This window comes from Apodemus sylvaticus, chromosome 7 (genome assembly GCF_947179515.1).
Source record: "Apodemus sylvaticus chromosome 7, mApoSyl1.1, whole genome shotgun sequence".
NCBI lineage: Eukaryota > Metazoa > Chordata > Mammalia > Rodentia > Muridae > Apodemus > Apodemus sylvaticus.
In genome coordinates, this window is record NC_067478.1 from 74,826,537 (window position 1) to 74,853,692 (window position 27,156).

The 27,156-nt window shown below is 47.0% G+C and overlaps 1 protein-coding gene across 1 annotated transcript in view; it reads right to left on the reverse strand.

Annotated features, from left to right (window-relative positions):
* Gldn (gliomedin) overlaps positions 1-27,156 on the reverse strand; it is a 53,105-nt gene that overhangs the window by 8,842 nt on the left and 17,107 nt on the right. Inside the window, exons 2-6 of the mRNA XM_052188324.1 lie at positions 24,866-24,917; positions 15,564-15,581; positions 15,134-15,241; positions 2,105-2,251; positions 846-965 (exon numbers count right to left, since the gene is read on the reverse strand). Of these exons, the coding sequence (XP_052044284.1) occupies positions 846-965; positions 2,105-2,251; positions 15,134-15,241; positions 15,564-15,581; positions 24,866-24,917 (445 nt within the window). The remainder of the gene's footprint in view (positions 1-845; positions 966-2,104; positions 2,252-15,133; positions 15,242-15,563; positions 15,582-24,865; positions 24,918-27,156) is intronic.

Sequence of the window (27,156 nt, forward strand, 5' to 3'; positions counted from 1 at the left end):
GGAGGTCAGGGTCCTCCTCCACATCTGCTGCTGAAGTGACAGCTCGAGTTGTGCCTTGTAGTTTTAAGACAGGCAAGGCATTCTGGGTAATCTCTAGTTCTAAATCCACTGTTGAAATATTTTCCATTATTATTATTATTATTATCCTTTGTTTCACAGGAACTTTTGACTTGAGCGGGGCCAGGCTGCTCTTTGGCTGTTTTCTCTCTGTAAATTAGAAACAAGTGTGTCGGCATCCCAGGATAGTCATGGGAACCAGAAGAACTAAGTACTGAACACTGTGTCTGGCAGTCTTAGCACTCAAAACTAAGTGGTGGAGGATTGCAGGTATAACTTAGCGGTATACTGGGGTTCAATGCCCTCCCCCAACACACACACTCCAGATAGCGATAGAGATCCTACGAGCACTCTCTGCAGGCTGTTAACCAATTTGACTGGCCCACTATCTTCCAGTTTCTTACTCTCTCAGGAACTGGTTGCTATAGTTAACAGCTTAGTCCTCATGATGCTGCTCTCAGGGGACCTAGTGGCCCTGTGTCTTAAAGTTGTAACAGTAATTAAAAAACAAACCAAATATAAACCCTGCTTCTGGGGGGAGGGAGCGGGTTACATGGCCAGGAAGAGTCACAACAGGGAGGTGTGAGGAGACTGGTGAGGGAAGGCTCCACCGATGCTGGGCCTGACCAGGGTCCCATTCCCAGGGCAGGGATTCAGACTTCCTGTGAGCATATTTCAGGGATCAGTCTCACTTAGGACAATATCTCCTTTGAAAATTTGGTCACGAAGTCTGGAAGAGGGTATCTTTAGCATAAGGAGTGGGATCCCTTTGGGCAGGGTGTAGTGACCTGGACACTGGCTGTTGAACACATTTGGCTGCCGAGGGCCTTTGGATCTTCTGCTTCCTGGAGGGCCTGGAGGTCCAGGGGGACCAGGGGGGCCAGGGGGACCTTGGTCACCTTTGGCACCTAGAGAGAAGGAAAAGGAGAAACTGATACAGCATTCTCCACAGGGACAGTTTCCAGTCAGGGAAAGATAAGGGAATAGCTCTGGCGTCCCACTGTGTGTACCCCCTTCCTAGAGATGACTTAGGTTAGCTCTGTCTTTACCGAATTAACGAGGTACCATGGTAGGTCCAGATGACCCACTGTCTGTAAGATCTGTGCCAAGAGTTCTATCAATCTTCCCTTCGTTCTTCCAAGTCTCTCCGTGAGGTGGTAGTGGGATCCTCTCAGGAGCGTGGTGGTTACTTAAGGTCACCAGTGGACAGGATCTCAGCTTGGGTAGCTCTCAGCAGAACCAGGCCATTGTCACTGCAGTGCCAGAGGACCCCAGTTCTGACTTCCTAAAGTCCCAAAGGACCTCTTCTTCCCCTCCCCCTCCTGCTCTTCCTCTACTTCTTCCTCACCTTCCTCCTTTCCCTCACCCTGCCCTTCCCATTCTCCTTGTACTCGGGGAATTTAACCCAGCAGCTCTTGCAAGCCGCGTGAGCACTTTATTACTGAGCTAGACCCCCATCTCCTACAGACCTTGATTACTATCCAATCCCAGAGACACTCGGAGTGCCTTCGGGGAGACTGGCCACCTGTCATTGGAAACCCTCCTACTTGACGGCCAGGTAGGAGAAGCGTTGGTGAGTAGCCGACCAACTGTGAGCCTCATTGGACTCTGCCTTGTTCACCGTGTGACCTTGGTCTGACCACGTAATCAAACTTGATGCCAGCTTGCAGCTTTAGTCTCTCAGAAGCCACCACACCCTACCAACCAAGGCAAATGTCTTAAATTACTCACGCTAGATACCAGATTCAGACTTGCCTACAAGGAGAAACAGGCACGGCTTTGAAAATGCAGACCTCCATGCTGAGCACGGTGGTACACAGCTATAATCGCAACACTTGGGCTGGCCAAGGCCAGTCAGTCTCTGCTACATAGAGAGTTCCAGGTTAGCCTGGAGTACAGAAGACCCTGTTTCAGACGAACAAGGAGGAAACAAAATTCCAGAACCTGCTGCAGAGGAGAGACCCAGGGAAGAAAAAGGTCACCAGAGCGGCCATGGTTTGGACAAGGCAGGCCTCTGTGCCCTAGTGCCGGGAGGGCACCAGCCTACCTGTCAAAAGCACATCATTGGACACGTCTCCTTTGTCTCCCTTGTCACCTTTCTGCCCTGGTGGGCCCTCATTTCCAGGTAGGCCCAGTTCACCAGCATCTCCCTTTTCTCCCTTTTCCCCTGGATTTCCTGTGGCTCCAGGTAACCCTGTGAGAAAGCAAAGCCGTATTAACTCGTGTGCACAATTCTGCTTCATTCTTTTTATTAAAGATATATATATTTTATTATATGCAAGTAGCTGTCTTCAGACACTCCAGAAGAGGGAGTCAGATCTTGTTACAGATGGTTGTGAACCACCATGTGGTCGCTGGGATTTGAACTCAGGACCTTCGGAAGAGCAGTCAGTGCTCTTAACCGCTGAGCCATCTCTCCAGTCCCCATTCTTTTCAATGACTGCATGTTTGCAGAGCTGCTTTGTAAACCAATCAAACACAAATCCCCTCACCACCTTCCATGGATGCTGCTGGACACTCATTATGGGATGGCATTTCCAGATGGCTTTTGGGGTGGGGCCACTTTTAAGGAATCTGACTGAGCTACCAAGTTGAAGAGTGGAGCAAGAAAGGAGATGATGACAGTTTGGGTAACACACCAGCCCCACAGACAGTGCGTGTGCTGTTGGGAGGACTGGAGCTACAGCCGCTGTCATCTGTGCTCTTATTTTCTTACACTATAATGAGTGTTGGGCTGGGCAGTCACTCTGACCTTTGAGCAAAGATGAAATGGTGTTTGTAACTGATGCCGCTCGGCCAGCACCCAAGGGCAGATGACCGGCTCTCTCAACTCCTTGCTGCCTCTTCTCTGCTATAATGGACTGTGCCCTCAACTGAAGCCAAAGTAAAACTTTTGCTCCTTAAGTTGCATCCATCAGCTATATTGTTGCAATGACTGGAAATAATCAGAAAACATGGAAATCAGTTCGGCAGTTTCTCAGAAAACTGGGCATAATACTACCGGAGGACCCTGTTATACCACTCCTGGGCATATACCCAGAGGATTCTCCAGCATGTAATAAAGACACATGCTCCACTATGTTTATAGCAGCCCTATTTATAATAGTCAGAAGCTGGAAAGAACCCAGATGTTTCTCAACAGAGGAACGGATACAGAAAATGTGGTATATTTATACAATGGAATACTACTCAGTTATTAAAAACAATGAATTCATGAAATTCTTAGACAAATGGATGGAATTAGAAAATATCATCCTGAGTGAGGTAACTCAATCATAAAAGAACACACATGGTATGTACTCACTGATAAGGGGATATTAGCCCAGAAGCTTGGAATGCCCAAGACATGATTCACAGATCAAATGATGCACAAGAAGGAAGTACAAAGTATGGATTCTCTGGTCCTTCTTAGAAGAGGGAACAAAATTCCCACAGAAGGAGATACAAAGACAAAGTATGGAGCAGATTCTGAGGGAAGGACCATCCAGAGACTACCCCACCTGGTGATCCATCCCATATACAGTTACAAAACCCAGACACTATTATTGATGCCCATAAGGACTTGTTGACCAGAGCTGGATATAGCTGTCACCTGAGAGGCTCTGCTAGTGCATGACAAATACAGAGGAGGACACTGTCAGCCAGCCATTGAACTGAGCACAGGGTCCCCAGTGGGGGAGCTAGAGAAAGGTTCCAAAGAGCTGAAGGGGTTTGCCGCACCATAGGAGGAACAACAATATGAGCCACCCAGTACCCCCAGAGCTCCCAGGATCAAAACCATCAACCAGAGAGTACACATGGAGTTACCCATGGCTCCAGACACATAGGCAGCAGAGGATGGCCTTGTTGGACATCAAAGGGAGGAGAGGCCCTTGGTCCTGAAAAGGCTCGATGCCGCAGTGTGGGGGAATGCTGGGACAAGGAAGTGGGAGAGGGTTGATTGGGGAACAGGGGGAAGGGAGATGTGTTATGAGACTTTCAGGAGTGAGGGAACCAGGAAAGGGGACAATATTTGAAATGTAAATGAAGAATATATTTAATTAAAAAAAAAGCAAAAGAAAGCATACAGAGAGTAAGGTCAACTTGTGATGGTTACTACTGATGGCAAACCAGTCTGGCCCTCCAGGCTTGTCTGGTTTATTGCTTTACATGGCTGTCCACAGCCATCTTTCCTGGGACTGGTCTATCCCCAATGCTATTTCTCACTGGACACGTGAAAAAGCCAATCTTTCTAAAGCTCTGCCCAATACCCCAGGCAACATGAAACTCAAACTCAGTTTTCAAGAAAAATATTCTAAATGTTAATTTATAGCCAAAAGTAAGTGACCATAATCCAAGTTATCTTAGAAGTATTCTGAAGGTAACTGCTGGATACCATGGACTCCAATATTTGAGGCATTCAGTACATGTAATTCAGTATATTAACAAGGAAAAGCATGTCTCAAAATCAAAAAGGCATTTGATGTTCAACATACATTCTCAATGAAATAGATCCTCATCAAACTAGGAATATAAAGGAATTTTCTCATTCTGCAAGAGAATCTAGGAGAAACTGGCGGGTGGCATTGTCTTTTCCAGTAAAAGGCTGTGTGCGTTTCCCTAATGTCAGGAACAAGGCAAAGACATTCACTCTCAGCAGGATATAGAAGCATGATATTCCTGAGAAAAAGAAATAGAAGGCTTGCTGTCGGATGTGGTCATCAAAGCTATCTTAACACGCAGCTGGCCTGATTGTTTATGTAGAAAATTTCAAGAAATCTATAAAAAAGAGCAACTTGAAGGTCACAAGTACACAGGTATCCTGGGGTTCTGGGAAGGGAAAGTGGGTGCACAAAGACATTGTTTGGAATGAACCATATATAAGACGGTTTCAAGACGTAATTGTTCGTTTTGATAAGAATTCCCTGAAGATAATGTTTGATTGTGATGTCACTCAATGTCAGGTTGCAGACCTCAGGGCAGAGACAGGCACGTCTGCTATCACAAGCACAAGCCTGCTTGTATCTTCCCATCCATCACCAAGGTGATGCGGAACCTCCTGTCTCTATAATCACTGCCAGCTCCTTGGCTCTTCTGTAAGCCCCATCAAGTGTGGCTAATCTGCCCCTCTCCTTATGTTCCACACATTGACTAATTTCCGATTTGTCACTCTCTGGAACAGCCAAGTTTTTCCTCCAGTTTGATTATTTGTTTTTTGTTTTTGTTTTTGTTTTTGCTTTTTTGAAGATCTCACAATATAGCCCTATACAGCCAGCCTCAAACTCACAGCGATCCTCCTGCCTCTGTCTGGGATCCCAGTGTGCATTGTCACAGCTGGATTATGTGGGGTATCAGACATAGGTCTTGAAGTAGAACTATTCCCAATTTTCTGTAGCAAAATTACAGTTATGAATTAGCAATGACATTAAAGTTATGGTTGGGGGTCAGCACAACACGATGGACAATGCTAAAGGGTTGTAACATTAGGAAGCATGAGAACCACTATACTAAAAGGACTGAAAACAATTTCCAGGTGAGAAGGTGCTGTAGAATTTGTTTAGATCAATTTCCCATCCAATCCTCAAGTCCCTCTGTGCTACCTGCTACCCAGTTGGCTGGTGCTGTTTGCTTGTTTTTTGAAACAGTTTCTCTATGTAGCCCTGGCTGTCCTGGAACTCACTCTTTAGACCAGACTAGCCGGGAACTCTAAAACAGAGGTTTGCCTGCCTCTGCCTTCCAAGTGCTGGGATTAAACTTGTGTGCCACCTCACCTGCCCACGGTGACTCATCTCAGGCCTTCAGTGCCAGCGAATTTCATCTCGGAGTACGGCACAGAGCCTGGGCTTTAGGACAGTGGTAGAGTACTCACCAAACACAGCGCCCTGAGTTCAGACTCCAGCATGGCAGAAACATGGAATCAAAATGTAGCGAGGAAAATGCTACTTTCTAGATTTCAGTCAATCATACCAAAAATCTAGAGCTGAGGCTGGTGGCACATGGAGTCTGGTTACATAGAGAATCTAAGGCAAGCTTGGGCCACCTGTGACCCTGTCAGGGAAAGCAGTAACAACGACTCTAAGTGAACAATGTGACCCTCAGCCATCACTGAGTAGGGGAAGGTATAAAGAAGGTCAGGCCTCCGCAGTGGGTCAGCACGCACTCTGCTGAGGATTCACTCCACACCTCCAGTCAGAAGCAATGCAGTGATCTAGTATTGAGCAGGGACCACTCTTCACAGCAGCCCTGAAAGGTCCTGGCTCTGGGTCATTCTTGCTGAGAGACACTAGGACTTCTGCTGACAAGTGACTAAAGCCCTTCTCTGGGCGCTCTTCCCGAGAAGGCATCCCTTTGTTGGGATTTTAAATAAGCAGCTTGGCATATTATGTGAAGGAGACACAAGCTGGACGGTTGCTATAGAGTTCCGCCTGCACAGTGTGCCAAGTGCTGCTGACACCTTCTCCAGGTTTTGTACAACCCACACTCGGCAGCACTGAGGGCAACGGTGTCTGCTGCTCACACGAGGCTTTTCAGACCTTCCTTCTGACTCAAGAGCCTGCCTGCACCGCCATCTGCTTTCCCTGCCTTCAGCTGATTCCTCCCTCACACAACTTTCGTTTCCTTTCTTAAAAAGGGCACGTGAGTGATAATGTTCATTCTGTAATGCAGCCCCATCACAGCCTCTGCTCCAGGGTGACTTTTGCCTCATAGCTGGGTGTGCATGGCCAATTTTCATGTTTTGGTAAAAGACAGTGGGGGATGTTTTGTCTACATCATGTCTTTTATATGTGTGTGTGTGTGTGTGTGTGTGTGTGGTGTTTGTGTGTGTGATATGTGTGTGTTATATGTATATGGTAGGTGTAGATGTGTGTGGTATGTGTGTGTGTTATGTTGTATGTGTGTGTATAGTGTGTGTTGTGTGTGTTGTGTGTGTTGTGTGTGTGTGTGAGTGTGTGGTACATGTGGTGTATGTGAGTGTGAGTCTGAGTGAGTGTGTGTGTGTATGTGAGTGTGATATGTGGTGTGTGTGTGTGTGAATATGTGTGTGCTATGGCGGGGGTAGGTGTGTGAGTATGTGGTGTGTGTGGTGTGAGTGAGCATGAGTGTGTGTGAAGATGTTTGTGTGAGCATGTGTATGTGACTGTGTGCATGTGTGTGAAGGTCACATGTTGGTCAGGTATCTTCTATCACTCTTCACCTTATTGTTTTCAATTAAAAAACAAAACGAAACAAAACAAAGCTGGACACACCCCTTTAGCCCCAGCGCTCAGAAGACTGAAGCTGGCAATTCTCACCTTCAGTCCAGTCTGGTCTTCATAGGGAGTTCCAGACCAGACATGACTATGAAGAGAGACCCTGTCTCAAAACAAAACAAAACAAAAGTAAGAAGAAAAGGTTTAGTGTGTGTGTTGGGCGTGGGGTGTGCTCATATGGAAGTCAGAGGACAATTTGCTACTGCCAGTTCTTCCACTGAGTGGATCCTGGGCCCTGAACTCAGGTCATCACTGGCCCCGTCTTACTTTTTGAGATAGGGTCTCTTTACTGAGCCTGGTGCTTGCTGTTTTCTCTGGACAAGCTGGGCAGCAAGCTCGAGAGAAGGAACCTTCTGTCTGCCCCTGGCACTCTCCAGCTGGGATCGCAGGAGCACACTGTTGTGCCTGCTTGATTTTTAGACATCATGTGTGACAAAACATCCTCCGTTGGTAATTGACCATGGCCACCCATTGGCACCACCTGACCAGTGTTCACTGCGTGTATAACATTTACCCACACCCAGGCCAGGTCAGGGCTGCAGGTCCTGCACAGTGATGCTGCCACACGTGACTCTTTACTGGCATTGAGTTAAGGTCTGCTAGAGAAGGAATGTCATAGTATTCCTGCCTAACTCCCGGGGAGAAATTCCGCCCTTGTTTTCTTCTGTGGTTGCCCCCAGAGCAGACAGTTCCACTAAGCCTGTGATAGCTTCAGTTTGGAGTCAGTTTCATTGTCTTCACATCAGAGTGTGAGGGAGGACAATTTATTCTTGGCAGTGCCACCTGTCACTAACTGAGGCAAAGGAGAGGTTGCCGTGCAAACCCCACCCTCAAGCCACGCACGGGAGGGAGGGTGGGTGGATGGATGGATGGATGGATGGATGGAGGGAAGGAGGGAGGGCATTGCTTTTGGTTTTCTTAATATTGATTTAATTTTTAGTTTGAATTTTAGAGAAGATACTATAACTCTAATTCTGAGAGGCGGGGTAACATTAACTCTTACTGAGAAAATATGAAACAGACAGAAAGAAAAAACCAAAGCCACTTGGTTCTGAGGTCCTGGAACATCAGACTTCATAGGAGATGAATATCTAATACCTAACCGGCACACTCAAGTCTCCAGTCTATCATACACAAAGCCCTGGATTCGAACCCCAGCAACTCATTAAACATGCTTAGTGGTACGTCTCTGTAATTCCAGTACCTAGGAGGGAGGCAGGGGCCAGGAATTCAAAGTCATCCTCAACTACATTAGAAGGTTGACACCAGCTTGAGATAGAGGTCTTATAGAAAACGAGAAAAGAAATGCTGGCAAATACTAAGATAGAATTTACTGTGTGCCCGGCCCTAATGTTTCACAGGTATTAACTCATCATCCCCCAGGCACTATGAGATTAATAAGATTACTGTTCCTATTTAATAAATAGGGAAATGGGAACACAGTGAGCACGTGGCCCGTTCAAGCGTTCACACCTGGTCAGTGTGGAGCCAGGGCCCACACCAAGCCTCTGGGCTCCAAGGCTGGTTTTGTTCTCCATGTTTCCCAAGTCGGAAGCTATGAGGGGTGTTGGTTCTTCTGGAAACATTTAGGTTACAGTCTGAAGCTCTGCTTCATTGGGTCAGCTGTCTCTACAGATAGTTTGGAAATTAAGTGTCCCCAAGAGGTTTGGTCCCCAGAGACAGAGACGGGGGGGGGGGGGGAGGAGGTGATTGGATCATGAGGGCTCAACTCCTTGATTCAGCACAGAATGGCTGGAATTATTGGGGTGCTGGAAGGCAGGGCTTGCATGGAGGAAATGGCCACTAAGGTCAGACCTTGGAAGGGCATCTGGCCCCTCAGGTTTCCTGTGCCACTCTGTACTTCCTGATAAGGAGACTGTGTGTCACGCCCTTCCGCCATGAGCCATGAGGTCCTGAAACAGCCAGCTGCAGAGCATGGAAAACTCTAAATGCAAGCAAATGTCGACCTTCTCTCCTTTACACTCCCAGCCATTCCGTTACGGTGGTGAAAACCAAATGAATACAAGAGCTGGTGCAGGCTCCTACTCGCCCTCAGTCCTGCTTTGACGGTTGTTAGCTCCTAGGTTTATTCCTATCCGGTCTGGGTCCCCACCAATACCTAAAGGTGGCCTCAGAACCTGCAAACCCAGGGCTTCTATTCTTTCCCCACAATTCCTTCATTGGGACCTGCCCTTATCTTAGTTCCAAGATGCGAATCCACGCTCTCTCGCCTATCATTTCTGCTTCGTTCTCCCTCAGAAGCCTTTGTCTATGCAGGGTCCTGTTTGCTCAAACTGTCCAGGGAAGTTAGGCTTGTCCTTTTAGTAGTACTGTCTATCATGAGGTACAGAGCCATCTTCCAGTGGGAATAAATGGTATTGACTACATTTTGTTCATAAAATAGACAGCCAGGTAGATGTGGTGCTATATTCCCATTTATACATGCAAACATTCTTCATCCAAATGGGCCTTAACTAATAGCTGAGAGGATTGGTGGCATGTACACGGCATAGACTCCGCCTTCACGGGCTCACACTGTATTTTGAGAATTAAAGCACGGTACAGTTGTAACACGACCTCCTCCATCTTCAGATGAGAAGGCCAGGGCCCTTAGGATACAGTGAGGAGATGCCTGAGAGACGCAGGCCTGTCAGAACCCTTCCACTGTCCCTATGTACCAAAGGAATAAGGCACACAACCAGGCTGTGAAATGCAGGGCAGTATTGACCAGCTGCATATCTGTAGGTCTGTCTAGAAGGCTGGCAGTCACCCAGAGCTCCCTGTTGGTCTCAGAGTTAGAGCTCAAGTGGAGGCTGTTCAAAGCCCCATACATCCCTAATTAGCTATACCAGTCTTTAGGGCCCTGGGCTCCTTACTGGATTGTTGCCACCAGCCACAAACCTGTGGTAACTTTCAGCAAGTCTGATCAACTGGGTCCTGAGCCAGCTGAGTTTCCCTGGGGCAGGGAAGATGAGTGTCCCTGTATGGATTAAGGACGGGTTTGGGATTAGAGAGACTTGGGTTCAAGACCAACTTGCATCCCTTTGGAGCCTCTCTTTTTTTGAGACAGGGTCTCGCTGTATATAGCCCAGGCTAGCCTTGAGCGTGAGTTTGTCATGAGTGCTAGTACACAGGCATGTGATCCCGTGTCTCCACAGATAGACATGGGATGGAGGACTAAGACAGACATGGCTCATTCTCAAGGGCCTCACTCAGGGACTTGAGTAGCAGCCTACCAACCGTAAACACTGTGAAGTGTTTCCTGGAAGGGGCAAGCCACAGTGGAGAAGGGGCCATTGTTGTGTTTATAAAAAGATAAAGAGATTGGGGATATGTTCTATGGGGGTGTGGTGAGGTATGGGGGAAGGGGGTACCTCTGCGGGCCCATGCTGTGGCATCCCTTCCCCCTGAGGGACCAGCCACGTGAAGGTATAGTATAGAGTTTATTTAGGGCATGGGGAGAGGAGTTAAGAGAGTAGTAGAGGCAGAGAAAGGCAGAGAGAAAAAGATTGTAGAGAAGTAGAGGCCGGCCATGACCATGTGGAGGGGAGGGTGAGGGACTGGGGAGAGAGGGGGAGCAAGGGGGCAAGAGGTAAGAGAGAGGTAAGAATAAGAGAGCAAGAGAGAGAGGAGGGGAGCGAGCAGCCCCTCTTATAGTGGGCCAGGCCTACCTGGCTGTTGCTGGGTAACTGGGGAGGAGCATGCCTGGCAGGTAACTGTGGGGTGGAGCTTAGACAGAATGCTAACAGCCATGACTGGGTGGATGAAGCAGAGTCTGTGTGGCGGCCAGGACTGACCTTGATGAGCAGATGACATCTGAGCTGAGAAATGGTACCACGGAAGGGCTAGCTAGAGAAGGGTAGAGAGAGGGCATTTGGGCAGTGAGCACACCAGACACAGCACCACCAGAGTAAGGGTGGACTTGAACTGTTTAACACAGAGAAAAATAAGATCTCTTCCTCTAGAAAGAACATGGCCAACATAAATATCCCTTGGGTAGGGCACTGAGAGAAATAAATGAGCTACGTGCTAGAACCCTTAGTAGGTGTCTGGACTACACGGTAGCTGGTTTTAATTGTTGAGAAGATTTCTGGGAGGGTCCTATTCCACTCTGACTGGGTCCCTACCTCTGTGGACTATAGTTCCTCTATGAACACTTTTTTCCTCTGGCAAGCACTTCTGCTCCTCCCTTCCCTACTCCAGGCAGGTCACATCTTTGTCTAAAACCCTTTCAGTGCTTGCTTTCCTGGACACTGACAAGGAGACCCCACGCTGCTAATCTGAAGGGCCTGGAAGGGCCTGAGCGGCCAGCCTCCTACTCTTCTTTGCAGTTCCCACTCCTCATAGTGGCAGGGCCTGCCTCTGGGTCACTGTCTCCTCACTTTAAGATGTAACCACGGTGACTCTGGCCCTGACTCTGTGGCTCTGTTGTGTCTCACGGCACCATTTCCTTCAAGCGCCTACCTCACTGGCTGAGGATGTGGCTCGGGTGATTGAGTAGGCCTAGCACGCAGGAAACCTGGGGTTTGCATTCTATGAAGCTGGATGTGTGGCGCATACCTGTAAATTCTGGCCCTCAGAGGCAGGAGGACCAAAAGGTCAAGAGTATTTCCTTCTTGGATATAAGTAAGTTCAGGGCCAGCCTAGACTACATGCCTCCCATGAGTTTTGGGTGTTTGAATACTTGGTCCCCAGATGGTGGCTGTTTGGGGGAGGTTTAGGAGGTGTGGTTTTACTGGGGGGGGGACAGGCTTTGGAATTTCAAAAGACTGATGCCATTGTTGAGTTAGCTTGAGAAGTTCCCTGCTTCCTATTCATAGATTAAGATGTGAGCTCCTGCTTCTGCTCCAATGCCCTGTCTGCTTGCCACCAGCACCAGGCCTGCCTGCCGCCATGTTCTGCACGTAATGATAATGGACTCATTTTTCTTGGAGCTGTAAGATAGGATGTTTCAGATCAGGATCTCCCTCTGTTTCCCCATTAGTACCTGAAATTCGTCCTGTAAACATTTGTTGGTGAATGTTCCCCTTCCCCTCGAGGTCTCCTCCAGTGCTTGACATCGCTTTAGTCATTTTTGCTAATCCCGTGTTGATCTTCTCGTGGCCACTAGGTGTCGCTCTTTCTCTCTCAAGGCTCTACTCCATGCTCGCTGTCTTCCTGTTGCCGTCCTTCCTTAAGTGATCATACCCATACTTGCCTACATGCTTTTGGGATGACTCTCTGGGTGTGCTTTGAGTCCTGGGGTTCCCTCAGGCTGTGCACCTGCATCTCCAAGTCCTCTGAATACCTCAAGGCACCTCAGTTTAGCACATTCTTCTCTGAGACTGAGTTAGGCCAGGCCACCTTCCTCAGAAGCAGCAGTCCATCAAGGACCATCCAGGCAGGACAGTCTTTGTCTGTCCTGCTCTTCCTGTGTCCTTTCCATACCCTAACAGAACTGCTAGTCACCTGCAAATATCACTCCATTCCGTCAATCTTTCTTCACCCACTGCTAACCCTGCCTCAGTTCCCTCCAACTCCTGAGTTGGTGTCCAGGCAACCCCAACATATTTGGAAAGGTGGGTCTGACCACCGAGACCCTTCAGGGGCTTCTCACTGTGCCCCAGATGCAGCTGGGCTCTCCCATGGCCTTGATGTTCTCCACTTCTCCTGAAGCCCTCCTCTGGCCCAGGAATGGTGGGCAAGGGAAAGTCTCTCCGGCTGTGCTTCTGGGTGACCTGGACAAGGCCTCCCTTGCTCTCAAACCTGAGCTGGCTCAGACCTGGGCAACCATTCAGTAATCTCTTTCCACAGAGCCTGGTTCTTCAGATAACCCCAGTCTTTCTATATCTATGACAGTCTTAGCTTGGCTACTTAACATACTGCTTTCTGTCTCTCCCAGTCACAATGCCAGCTTCAGGAAGGTGCTGCGGCTCAGAGAACCATCTCCTCCACTGTGGCATAGATATATATAGCATGCTGAGCGACTTAATATAAGGGGAAGCTTATATCAAGCTTTCAACCCACACTTAGAATCAAGGTCCTCCACCCAGCCACCCTGAAGGAGAGTACCTCTGTCTGGAGTACCTGTTAGCTGCACAAAGACTAGATAGTATCAGAAAAGAAATAGGTGCCCTTCCCCACCTGACTGGGGGTGGTGTGGGTTATCTATCTCAGAACAGAATATTACGTACCATAGCCACTCTCCTTATAAGATCATAGCTATCCCTTGGCTCATTCAAAGTCTAGCTAGGATCTTCATGCAAGCTAAGTTCTATCCCAGATCCATCCATTCTTCATGGCCATCACTGACAACCATTTAGGAAAAGGGGGTAAACAGGTCTCTGAGTGCGGCTGGGCTGTGACTGCCTGCCCGTGGGGAATGGTAACATCTTTTCTTTTGTCAGGTGTCCTGCTCATTGTGTTTCAGTGAATGTTCAGAGGGAAGAAGGGAAACTTTGTCTCTACAGGGGCTAATCAGCTTTGTCACCTTTGAACCAGTGTCTACACTAGCACCTGCCACATAAGCAGGCTTTCCATACATTGATGAAATCTTCTCTCCTCGTGGTTACTCAAGGCCATGGCTGCTTAATAACACGTCTTCAAGACCAGGGCTCTGTCCCAAATCTTTTAGGATGTATTCCCTTTCTATATGCCCCATATTCCCTTCTATAAAGAATATTAACTTTCTAGCCTTGGTCACCAGTTTGATGTCTTCCCAGGATAAACCAAATGGCTGCACATTCTTGTAGCCGACACTACTCTACTCGATGAGAACTGGCAGCTATAATTATTATCCTGCCCTGTAGTTCCAGTTGTAATTGGCACTTGGGTGGTGTGTATGCATTGTCATCTGCAGGGCTGCCTCTGGAAACACAAGTAGGTCGGCTTGCTGGGGGGCAGAGGGGCCAGCCCAGTACCTCTCCCTCTCTCAACCGACTCTCACTCCAATAGCTATGGGAGCATCCCCAGAGGTGCTAGGAGGGGGAACTGCCAGCGGTGCTACTAGGAGAGCTGTACCATTTGGAAGAAGCTCCTAGTACCGCTCCTAACCCAGGACCTGTCTAGAGCCCTGGAGCTAAGAAGCTGCACATAGAGAAACTGATAGAGTCTCTGGCTAAGATCAACCTTTCTCTGCCTTTTTACTACTGGCCTTGCCTGATAGAAAAAAAGCTCAGAGTCTCTCTTGCCAGGGTCTGCAAGTCCCTACCATGCTACAGTTTTCTTCAGAGGATTCTACCTTCTCATCTCCATAGGCTCTCAAGATGGTGCTGATAGATCTTCAAAACCTATCTGACCCTGGCCTCCTGTAAGGCCTGACACCAGCCCCTGCTTCTCTCTGAGTACAACAGAAATGTTGGTGTCTCTGGGCCTTTACTTGCACACAACATCCCAGAGAAACTTCCTCAGAGACAATGGAATCCCTTAGTGATCTTCCTTAAGAGAGGACCCTAAGTTAAGTGCCTGCCCTGAAGAGGCCCGAGTGCTGCCTTTCTACTCAAGGGGTGCGAGCTCTTCTCCGAGTCAGGAAAATCCTCCACAAAGGTGAACATCAGTCCCTTGAAGGTCAACCAAACACTGCAAACTGCTGGGGGGAAGACGGCAACAGGAAGTGAGGGGTAGACTGAGTCTTGACTGGACACGGGTGTGAGCGCATGGGGGTCACAGCCTGTTCCCATGCATCTCCAGCTGCAGAACAGGAAGATGCTGGGTATCTCAACACACAGCTTCGAGGTGGGAGTTGTGTTAGCACCCCATGCAGAACACAAAGGGTTCTGTCTCCACACAGTACTTCCCACTGCTACCCATCTGAACACAGTCGTGGAGAAAAGAAACACAGGAATGAATCAGCAGAACTGTCCAATTACCCATTTTTCCTCTCTTGCCAATTGCTCCTTTTTCGCCTTTTGGGCCCTGGAGACCGGGCTGTCCGTCTGATCCGTTGTGGCCTGGTAACCCACCAGCTCCTGGAGGCCCTGTGCCAAGCATCGAATGGGAACAGTTAGCATCATCACTGAAGGCGATATGATTCCATTTAGCTAGTGAGACAGCCAGCATCTCTGCTGTTTCCCACATCTTCCTGCTTCCCCCCCCCCCGCCCCCGACCTCCATCTAGAACACGGACAGGTGGAGGGTCTGGTGGCAGGGAGCAGGTCTCAAGTTAGAGCCACAGAAAAGGACATGGATGTAGGCCGGATATGGCCTCGCCCCACCCCTCCACCACCAAGGACTCTGGTCCTTGGATCATGGACTCAAGCCTTCCATAGGTGCCCCTGGAACTAGAAAATGGGTACTTACCTGGTGGGCCCGGTGGTCCTACAACAGAAAAGAGAAATTAGATGATAAAGCCACAGGAGGTAGAATGAGAAACCAGTACCACGAACTCCTTCCCTCTTTAAAAAATGTCTTCATTACCTGCTAAGAAAACAATCTTGCATTGTTTATTATTTATAGCTTATTATGTTCCCCCTAAGGGAAAATCAGCTCAGCAAAGACCCATTTGCTAATCAAACTATTTTTAATTACAGTTCAACAGGCCTAGAATAATTTCTGAGCTGGTTTCAATATAGATTCAAACATCAATTATCTTAGAAAAGGTCAAACTGATTATCTGGGGGCCAGTGGAAACACAAATTCCCATGCCGCCCTGGCAAAGGGCAGGTGTCAGCATGCCACTTCGGAGCAGAACACTGATTGTCACTAGAACACTTCCCCCACCTCACCCCATCCCCAGCCACCTTGTCTCCTCCAGGGCACTGAGGAGAAACCTTAGCCCACGCTGGCTTCATGCACCTGTATTTTGTTGCATGAAATAGCCTGAGAAAGTCTGAGAGCTCAGCTCGGGTGACAAATACATTCTTTAGTGTGAAGTGATCCGAGGACCCAAGTGGTTTGGATGAGTCATTAACACAGAACTGAGCAAATGATTTTGCTTCCAGAAATAGGCATATCTTACTGTTAGCTAGACTGAGCACTAGGCTAGCCAGTGAGGCAGTAATATGAGAAAACCGAGTTCCTTGTGTTTCTCTAGCTAACACATAATGATCCCTAACCTGAGCCTTTGACCACTCAGAGGCAAGTATTTCTAAACATATACCATGCACACCAAACTCCACTAAGAAATCTCAGTACTGGTGTTCATAGTCTATGTGAGGATGGTAGAGTCTTTAAAACCACAGGGCAATATGGAGGGCTAGATAAAGAAATAACCCCCAGGTTACTGGGAAAGTGTCTGACCACACTGAAATCTTAGGAAAGCTCCTAAGAAGGCCATCTTTAGACTGTGGTCCTAAAGAAGCCGTGGGACTAAGAAGTCAGTGTGTATGGGCCCAACATTTTATGCAGGGGACAGAGAGAAGCCAAGGTCTGAACTTGGCCAGAAGGGAACAATTAAAGAATAAAAGAACTGCCCATGCTTGTGGTGTGGACACGGACGTGGATGGGTCAGACAGCTAGAGGCACGTGAATGCCAGGACAAGATGCACAGACTCTGAGAGGCGGGGTCCTGAGCAGAGTGTGTTACTGGGACATCAGGGTAGGTCTGAGCTGTTCTTTGTACCTGGAAGATGAGTGCAGCTAAGTTAACTAGACAGAGACAGATGAGGTACACAGAGAAGCAGACAGGGGCATAGTGGGGGAGAAAATAGGCAGACTTTGAGTCCAGCACAGTTGTGGGTAAATGTGACAGCTGAGTTGCAGGAAAAGCTAGAAATTCAAAGAGTATCACTATGGAATAAGGAAGACTCTGTGCCCAATTGGAAGTAGGTGGGGGAAATTTAGATAAACGGGTTCTAGGAAATTGATGAATAGAGTCTAGGGACATAGGATTCTTAGAAGAGTGGTGTCTGCGAGCGCTTTCAAAGTGCAGGGATTCTCAAAGATTTCAGGCCTTTCACCATAGCTCAATTTTCTTTTCAGGGGATGATTCTAACCAAGTAACTGAAAGACTTGTATAATAAAAACCTCAAGAATTGAAGAAGATGTCAGAAGATGGAAATATCTCCCATGCACGTGGATCGCTTAATGTAGGATTAACATGGTGAAAATGGCCATCCTACCAAAAGCAATCCACAGATACAATGTACTCCCTTTCAAAATTCCAACACAGATTTTCACAGAAATTGATAGGACAAGTTTCAGTTTTCCATGGAAAAACAAAATAAATAGGACAAGTAAAACAATCCTGAATCATAAAAGAATTGTTGGAAGGATCACCACTCCTGATTTCAAGCTGTACCACGATAGTATAGTAATAAAAACAGCATGGTATTAGCATAAAGCAAACACATTGGTCCATGGAATTGGATTGAGGACTCAGACATAAGTCTATCCACCTACGGACAAAGCCAGAAAAACACACTGGAAAAAAGACATCTTCAACAAATGGTGCTGGTCAGTTTGGATGTCTGCATGTAGAACAATGCAAATAGATGGATACTTATCGCCCTTTATAAAACTCATCTCTGAATGGACCAAGGCCCCCCACATAAGGCTCGATATACTGAATGTGATGTAAGGGGAAGTGGGGGATAGCCTTGAACTCATTGGCCCTGGAAACAGCTTTCTGAACGGGACACCCACAGTTAGCACAGGCACTAGAAACAACAGTTAATACATGGGACCTTACAAAACGGAAAAGCTTCTAACGTGGCAAAGCACACGATCATTTGGACAGAGCAGCAGGCTCCCGTGAGTTCTCTAAAGATGAAACCCAAGTGGCTGGGATATATGTGCTCACCATCCTTAGTCACCAGGGAAATTCAAATCAAATCTGCCAGTCAGAACGGCCAAGATCAATACAACAAATGGCGCCTCATGCTGGTGAAGATTTGTGGAGGGGGGGGCGTGTACTCATTGCTCGTGGGATTGCAAACTTGTACAGCCACCGTGGGGATCAGTGTGGAGACACCTCAGGAAGCTGGGAACAGATCTACCTCAAGATCCAGCTTGGCCACTCCTTCACGTATACTCGAAGGACTCTGTATCCTACTATAGAGACACTTGCTCAACTTGGGAGAAAATCAAATAATATTGTTCTGTTAAAGGAACACATCAATAAAATGATTCCTAATGAATGCTGCTATATTTGTAGATCAATGTCTTGCTTGGCTGTTGTCAGAGATGCGGCCTCCTACAATAGATGGGAAGTAATGCATAGATTCACAACTGGACTACATGCAGAGTCAGAGACCTTGGGATGCTCAATCATAAAATGGGATTTCTTTATTAATTCTCTCCCCTCAGGGCTCAGGGAATATGTGGGAGAGGAGGCATAGAGCACAAGAGGCAGGGGTGTTGTAAGACTCCAGGGAAACATCGTCTTCCAGGTACAACAGGACTGGCAGTGTGCATAGAGTCTGCACAGGTTTAAGGCAGATAGGGTGCCAGTGCCGGAGGTGTCAAGTGGACATGGGCTCCTACCCCTATCAAGGAGCTATCTCCAATGGACAGCCGATAGCGAAAGAAAAGTTTGTTTTCTTCAATTGAATGTCATTGGTTATACAAACCACACTTACAGGCAGGCCCCATGCCCAAGAGTAGAAGGTTAACAAAATGAACTCAGTGAGTTTTGGGAGTTTTTTTGTTGGTGGTGTTGATATCTCATATAGCTTTGTTTGGGCATTTAAAAGTATTATTGGCCTCCTGCTTTTATATTATGGTTTCTGATTTTGAGTTTTTATGTTTTTTTTGTGTGTGTGTTTCTTGTGCCTTTTCATTTCTTTTTTAATTTTCTCCTGTTTGTTTGCTAAAGAAAGAAAACATAGATTTGGACTCAGATGGGTAGAGAGGTGGGCAGGAACTGGGAGGAGATGAGGGAGGGGAAACCATGATCAGAATATATTGTAATCAAAAGATCTATTTTCATGGTGCACTCTTTTAAACGCAGCACTCAGAGGCAGGGGTGGGAGTATTTCTGTGAGTTCAAAGTCAGCCTGCTTTACATAGTGACTTCCAGGACAGCCAGGGCTATAGAAATCTGTTTTTTTTTAAAAAAAAAAATCAATGTTAAAAGTATACAGAAAAAATAACCAGGCGGTGGTGGCGCATGCCTTTAATCCCAGCACTTGGGAGGTAGAGGCAGGCAGATTTCTGAGTTTGAGGCCAGCCTGGTCTACAGAGTGAGTTCCAGGACAGCCAGGGATACACAGAGAAACCCTGTCTTGAAAAAACAAAAAAACAAAACAACAACAACAAAAAAGTATACAGAAATTTGCTGAAAAGGCTTGAGTCAGTACTGTGTCTTAACCAGCAGATGGCCCACGAGCGCATGCGCTGAAAAGGGCTGATGGTAAACAGGAGTCAGAAGACCTCAGTTAATGAACTTCTCCACAGGATGTGCCACACATAGAGAAGCAGAGGGTGATGGAAAGACTCTGTAAGGTGCGTGCTGCTCATGTCAAATGCACATCAGGAGCTTCCAGGAGAGTCCAACAGTCATGTCGAGGTGAACTTGGGTGAGGAACCCTCAGGGGCTGTGCGTTTAGAATATATTAACTCTTCACAGTCGTCTAATGCAATGCCTCTGTTACAGTTCCCTGAGCCCCACTGACTACAGTTCTGTTTGTATTCAGAGACTTTCCTGCCAAGCTCCTTAAAATCAAATATCTGGGTGCCATCTGGAGAGTTTAGCTCATTCTGGGCTGAGAGGGAGGCCTAGAACCCGTATTTTTACCAGGTGCATGGCATGCATGGTCACAGATTCCCTAATATGAGGTGACAGCTTTCTAAAAAAATATTTAGTCACCATCAGCACATCCTTAAAATGGTCCCTGTGAATGTGGGGGGTCCCTGGAGAGTGGAGCTTCTCTTGAGAAGTACGGTACCTCCAGCCTTGGTCTGTAAGGCTTCAGAGCTAGGCAAGCACTCTCTCCGTGAGCATCTGGTGCCTGCACTGAGCTGTCGAGGCGTGAGATAGCCACAGCATGGTGCTCTGGATAACCAGAGGAAGCAGTGCTGGGAGGGTTATTCAGGCATCACTGGGTGTTGGGAAGTAAGAACTTTTGGCTGCTGAAGTTTTACTGTCTGTGAACCAAAGCATGACCTAACCGGCATTGGCAAATTATATACCTCTATCCATATAATGATTTGCCACAATAGTGATACTGTTATTTCTTCTCAAGTTGTGGGTTTCTACTAGCAGAAACAGAAGACTCTTAATGGAGGCAAGAAATGCAGGCTTTGCAGTTAATGGGGAAGTGATAATAAAGAAGCATAGCCTCAAGATTGGGCGCTGGTGAAGGACAGCTCTGCTGGGCTCTCTGGCCCCACCCACATGACCATTTCAAAGCAGAGGGAAGAGAACTGTCCTTGAATATCTATAACTCCCCTCCAGACATCTTCCTGTCTATCTGACCCAAGCACTTCCCCAAAGACTGATTTAAGAGAAAGAAGGCATCAAGCTCACCAGACACACCTCAGACCGTGAGGCCCCGGCTGCAGTTTTAGAGAGAGCTAAGGGGGGAGAGAGCTCCATAGGTCTGACGAAAACCTGAGCATCTACAATCTGAGTTCTCTCTTTTCCCCAGCAAGGGCTCCTGGGGTCTGGCTTTTCTGATTTTCTCGGGTTTGAGGCTAGCTCTACCTAGATCACACTCCTGCCCAGAATCCACATTAGTCTATGGGCTGAGATGCATGCTCTGCCCCCACCCCCACCCCCACAACAGACAGTATGCTCTGCCCCAAATCTTTGCAACGGACACTTTTCATACTTAAGCTTTTAATTGAAGAGCTTCTGTGAAAAGGGAGATTCAATTTCATGGGAGAAGAGAGTGTTGGTTTTTTAAAGCATGTCCTGAGGTGAGAAAGAATTACCTACTCAACCCATTTCCACCATCCCCCATCCCCGTCCTCACCCTCCTCTAAGTGGTCTCAATAGCTCCATCCTGCGCATTCACCATGAGCCTGCCTCTCAGGTCTCTATAAAAACCAGAAAGAAGCTTTTTCTGTGCCTCTCAAGGCTTTTGTGCCCGTCACTCCATCCCTCGGAGCGTTTCTGTAGCACTCATTATTGTCACATGTGTGAGCTCTGAAGAGGGACTTCCACAGATGGAGGAAGGCGCTTACACCACTAGAGTTTCTGGACAAAGGACTGGGCTTTCTGAAGATATTTCATTTCCTGTGAGGGCCGAATGCCACGTAAGTAATTCAATTAGCATTTCCCAAGAAGCCACAGGATCACAGCCTTTCTCTCTAAGGCCGACATAAGGGATGGGAGTTAGCCTTGGAGCAGAGGCTCAGGCCCTTCCATACTGAGCGTCTCAGCCATAGGTTCATCCTTTTGACAAACTCACTCCGGAATGAGGAGAGAAACTGAGGCAAATGCTGTAGAAACTGGCCAGGTTCCTGGCTTCCAGGTACTGATTGTGCGGGACCCCTTTACCCTGTGAGGTGCTGAATATTCACAGCAGCGCCTAGGGATGGAAACCTCAGAGTCCTAGCAAAAGCTTTTGTCCTCTAGGTCTTGTGGGCATCTTTTAGAGTCCGCGGAAGTGTTTGCTCACTCCATTCTGTTTTAATGAGACTATAATTAATTTCCTCCTCTCCTCAGGATGCTGATCTTCTCGGAGGATGTGGACTAGAACATCCAGAGTCAGGCTCTACAGGGCACCTCCTGGCTTAGGGACAGTGAGGTGACTGCTCTGAACCTGGCTTCTCCTTTGTTCTCACCTTCACAGGGCCTGCCTTGAAGGCGAGGGGTACACTTCTGTCAGACTCACAGCCAGGAAAGCATACCCAGTACCCAGAACGGCCAGGGAAGGAGGCATCATACGTGTGAAGCGAAACTGGGCTACATAGCAAGATCCTATCTTAAAAACAAACAAAACCAACCTCCCCCTTCAAAACACCAACCTCCCCCTTCAAACCCTCACACATACGTCTTTTGTTAGTCATTACTTGACCCAAGATTTGATATGCCTCCTGGCTAGTTCTTTTTCATGCGTCCCTGAGCTACTAAGAAGTGAGAGAGTAAGGCGTACAGCCAGCCTCTAAGTCCACCGAGCACATGGAATGCAGCACCAGAGATCTTCATAGAAGTGGCTCGGCAGACAATGTGTTGGCTGTGCAAGTCCAGTGTCTTGAATTTGATCCTTGGACCTACATAAAGGCAGAAGGGCATAACCAACTCTGTACAGTTGGCCTCTGACCCCACCCCCACAGCATACACAGACACAAAGATAATGGATAGTTACTTCGTGACTGCCCAGCATACTCATCCAGCACTGTCTACCTATGCTGCACCTCTGTAAGTACGCTGTCGCTGTCATCAGACACACCAGAAGAGGGCATCCGATCCCATTACAGATGGTTGCGAGCCACCATGTGGTTGCTGGGAATTGAACTCAGGACTTCTGGAAGATCAATCAGTGCTCTTAACCACTGAGCCATCTCTCCAGTCCCACTATGCTGCACATCTGATACAGAGAAATAATTCCACCTGGGGCAGTGCAGGGCTTCTCGGGAAAGGAAGCTCTTCTTCCCTTCTTCATTTTCCCCTTTAAAACTAGTGGGTGAAGATCTTTTCCCAATTTGTTGGTTGCCGATCTGTCCTCTTGATGGTGTCCTTTGCCTTACAGAAACTCTGTAATCTTATGAGGTCCCATTTGTCAATTCTTGCTCTTAGAGCATACGCTATTGGTGTTCTGTTCAGAAACTTTCTCCCTGTACCGATGTCCTCAAGGGTCTTCCCCAGTTTCTTTTCTATTAGCTTCAGAGTGTCTGGCTTTATGTGGAGGTCCTTGATCCATTTGGATTTGAGCTTAGTACAAGGAGACAAGGATGGATCAATTCGCAATCTTCTGCATGCTGACCTCCAGTTGAACCAGCACCATTTGTTGAAAAGGCTATCTTTTTTCCATTGGATGTTTTCAGCCTCTTTGTCGAGGATCAAGTGGCCATAGGTGTGTGGGTTCATTTCTGGATCTTCAATCCTGTTCCATTGATCCTCCTGCCTGTCACTGTACCAATACCAGGCAGTTTTTAACACTATTGCTCTGTAGTATTGCTTGAGGTCAGGGATACTGATTCCCCCAGATTTTCTTTTGTTGCTGAGAATAGTTTTAGCTATCCTGGGTTTTTTGTTGTTCCAGATGAATTTGATAATTGCTCTTTCTAACTCTGTGAAGAATTGAGTTGGGATTTTGATGGGTATTGCATTGAATCTGTATAGTGCTTTAGGCAAAATGGCCATTTTAACTATATTGATTCTACCGATCCATGAGCATGGGAGGTTTTCCCATTTTTTGAGGTCTTCTTCCATTTCCTTCTTCAGAGTCTTGAAGTTCTTGTCATACAGATCTTTCGCATGTTTGGTAAGAGTCACCCAATCCTACATCAGATAGAGGGCTAATATCCAATATATATAAAGAACTCAAGAAGTTAGACTCCAGAAAACCGAACAACCCTATTAAAAAATGGGGTACAGAGTTAAACAAAGAATTCTCACCTGAAGAACTTCGGATGGCGGAGAAGCATCTTAAAAAATGCTCAACTTCATTAGTCATTAGGGAAATGCAAATCAAAACAACCCTAAGATTTCATCTTACACCAGTCAGAATGGCTAAGATTAAAAATTCAGGAGACAGCAGGTGTTGGAGAGGGTGCGGAGAAAGAGGAACACTCCTCCACTGCTGGTGGGGTTGCAAATTGGTACAACCACTCTGGAAAGCAGTCTGGCGGTTCCTCCGAAAACTGGGCACCTCACTTCCAGAAGATCCTGCTATACCACTCCTGGGCATATACCCAGAGGATTCCCCACCATGTAATAAGGATATATGCTCTACTATGTTCATAGCAGCCCTATTTATAATTGCCAGATGCTGGAAAGAACCCAGGTATCCCTCAACAGAAGAGTGGATGCAAAAAATGTGGTATATCTACACAATGGAGTACTATTCAGCCATTAGAAACAATGAATTCATGAAATTCTTAGGCAAATGGATGGAGCTAGAGAACATCATACTAAGTGAGGTAACCCAGACTCAAAAGGTGAATCATGGTATGCACTCACTAATAAGTGGTTATTAACCTAGAAAACTGGAATACCCAAAACATAATCCACACATCAAATGAGATACAAGAAGAAAGCAGGAGTGGTCCCTGGTTCTGGAAAGACTCAGTGAAACAGTATTTGGCAAAACCAGAACGGGGAACTGGGAAGGGGTGGGAGGGAGGACAGGGGAAGAGAAGGGGGCTTACGGGACTTTCGGGGAGTGGGGGGGGCTAGAAAAGGGGAAATCATTTGAAATGTAAATAAATTATATCGAATAAAAAAAAGAATGAAAAAAAAAAGATGAACACACATGTAAAAAAAAAAAAACTAGTGGGTGAAGAGAAGAACATCTTTGGCCCTCTCTTAGGGTCACACACATTTCTAATTTCTCAAGCCCTAGTTATTTTCCATGACTACATTTCTGTGACAATACCAGAAAATAATGCTCTCATAATCATATTATGATCGGTTTTATTTCCATTAAAAACATCTGGTGAAAGAAAGACGGTGCATTTTTGTAACAGAGTGCCCTTAGGTGTGCTTTCAGGCCCTGACTCTTTGGCTAGCCCCAGTGCTCCTCACAGCTTTCTGGAAAACAGCACAGACCTACCTGTAAGGCAGATGCCCTGGGTGCTGTTGCACAGGTCTATCATCACCCGAATCTGTGAAGAGAGAGGTGGTTAATAGCAAACAGTAGACAGTGGGCTTAGAAGATGTGCTTTTATTTAGATGAGCAGAAAGCAACTTGGAAAATCCGCTAAGTGACTTTGGGACACTATGCTTCTGCCTGAGGAAAAGAAATGACCAGGGGAGGCTGGGGAGGGGGGAGAAATGGCCCTCCCCAGGGAAGAGCACACCAGCTGGTTATCCAATTGCAAATGGTGAGCCCTAAAACATCCATGCAAAGAACATTATACAGACCGAGCAGAGTGCACTTACGCATTTGGGAATATGTATGTATACACTTACAGGTTGTGTAATAACAATCAATGAAGATAAAAGCCGTGAAAGAGAACAAGGAGGGGTGCAAGGGAGGCTTGGAACACGGGGATGGAAGGGAGAAATTACATAACTACATTATAATGTCAGAAAACAAACAAACAACACACACACACACACAACCCTGGAGAGCCCAGCACAGTGGCACAGGTGGTGATCACAGCCCTCCCACAGGCTGAAGCGAAGGGTGGCAAGTTAAAGGCTTGACTTGGGCTACAGAGTGAGATCAAGGCCAGTTTGGTCAGTGCACGGAGACCCTATATCCAAAGTTAACGAGCTGAGGATAAGGGTTGGTGGTAGAGTGCTTGCTTAGTGTGCATGAGGCCCTCCGGTCAGTCCTTACGATAGCATCAAACTGCAAAGAAACCTTTGAAAGACCCATGCATATTATGAGTGGGTCCTTCAGCCTCTGAGAAGAGAGAGGGGATGCCCTGGGAAATCCAGTTTTCACTATGGTGATGAGCAGACTCCCAACATCTAAAGAGCTTGCTGTGTGACCCTGAGTACTGAGCACGTCCTCACTGGCCAGGCCGGGGAAGCACCAAGAAGGTATTGAAACTCTCAACAAGCTAGTAAGCCATCAACCTGCCTGGAGGGCTGAGTCCCTCAGGCCAGGGGACACTGTTGGCTCACTGGATAACTGCCTGTCGCATCACCATCACTACCACAAAGGCTGAGCTTGAGGTCCACCCTTCCATGCACTGCTGACCTATCGTTCTCTGTCTTGAGTGTGATGATCTCAGGCCCATGGGTTGACGTATGGTTAAATCGCAGGGCAGTGGGCATGCTTATGTTTATGTAAGACAGTGGTGTGTGGACAAAAAAAGCTTTAGAATAATTAGAATAATTCCATACTGGTAAGTTTAAGATTCCATGGGTGTGTGTGTGGGGAGGGGTAGAGGGGCGTCACATGAGATGGAGTTGGAGGACCAGGTGGAAGAAAACAGTTTCTAAGCTCGACATGCTATTTAATCGTTTCTTCATGGATTGGGCCTTCACTTCAATTACTTTTAGTGTTTTGGTCTGAAAGGAAGGCTCAGTGATTCTGAGCATTAGCTGCTTTTGGGGGGAACTGAAGTTCAGTTCCCACACTTACTGCCTGCAAATCCAGATTCAGGGCATCCGAAATCATCTTCTGGCTTTGGAGGCCTCTGGACTTGGGTGCATGTATGCATACAGACAGACACATATAGATACCCATAACTCAAAGCAAAAGACAAACAAAAAACCCAAAATCTCTTGGCTTGAAGAAAAGGTGATTTAGTTTCTTGTGTTGGATGTGTTTGTTTATTAGGGGATCCAGAGGGAAACTCGCCCTGTATTGTAGTGTGTGTGTGTGTGTGTGTTCTAGTGATATTTGTTGAATGCTATAGAAAGAGGTTTGTGAACTAATGAGTGCACATCACACATTTACCCAAATGTAGTAAAACTGAACTGTGCAAGAAATACAAATGGGTTCTTTTTATCTGCACTCGTCAGTTCAGCCAAGCACAGGCTGGAAAAAATCATGCCTGCACTGAAACTGTGCCGACTTCTTTTGTCATTTTCTGAATGATACCACAATTATGTGCTCAGCATTTATACTGTATTAGGCATTATAAGAAGGAGACTTAGACAAGAAGACATACATCGGTTACATTCAAATGCTACACTATTTTACATAAAGGGATTTGAGCATCTTATAAGTTTGGTATCTAAGAAGGGACATAGAATAAATTCCCTGTGGATGCTGGGGTTAGGGGTGATGTATTCTACCATAAGATAAGATCTAGAAACTAATACCTTGTAAATGTCTCAGGTGCCTCCACTGCCCAACAACTCTCTGAAGTATTGAGCAGTGCTCATTTCTAATAGTGCTGCTGTCTACTTGGGGCACACAGTCTGCTGGGGGTGTGGGGATGA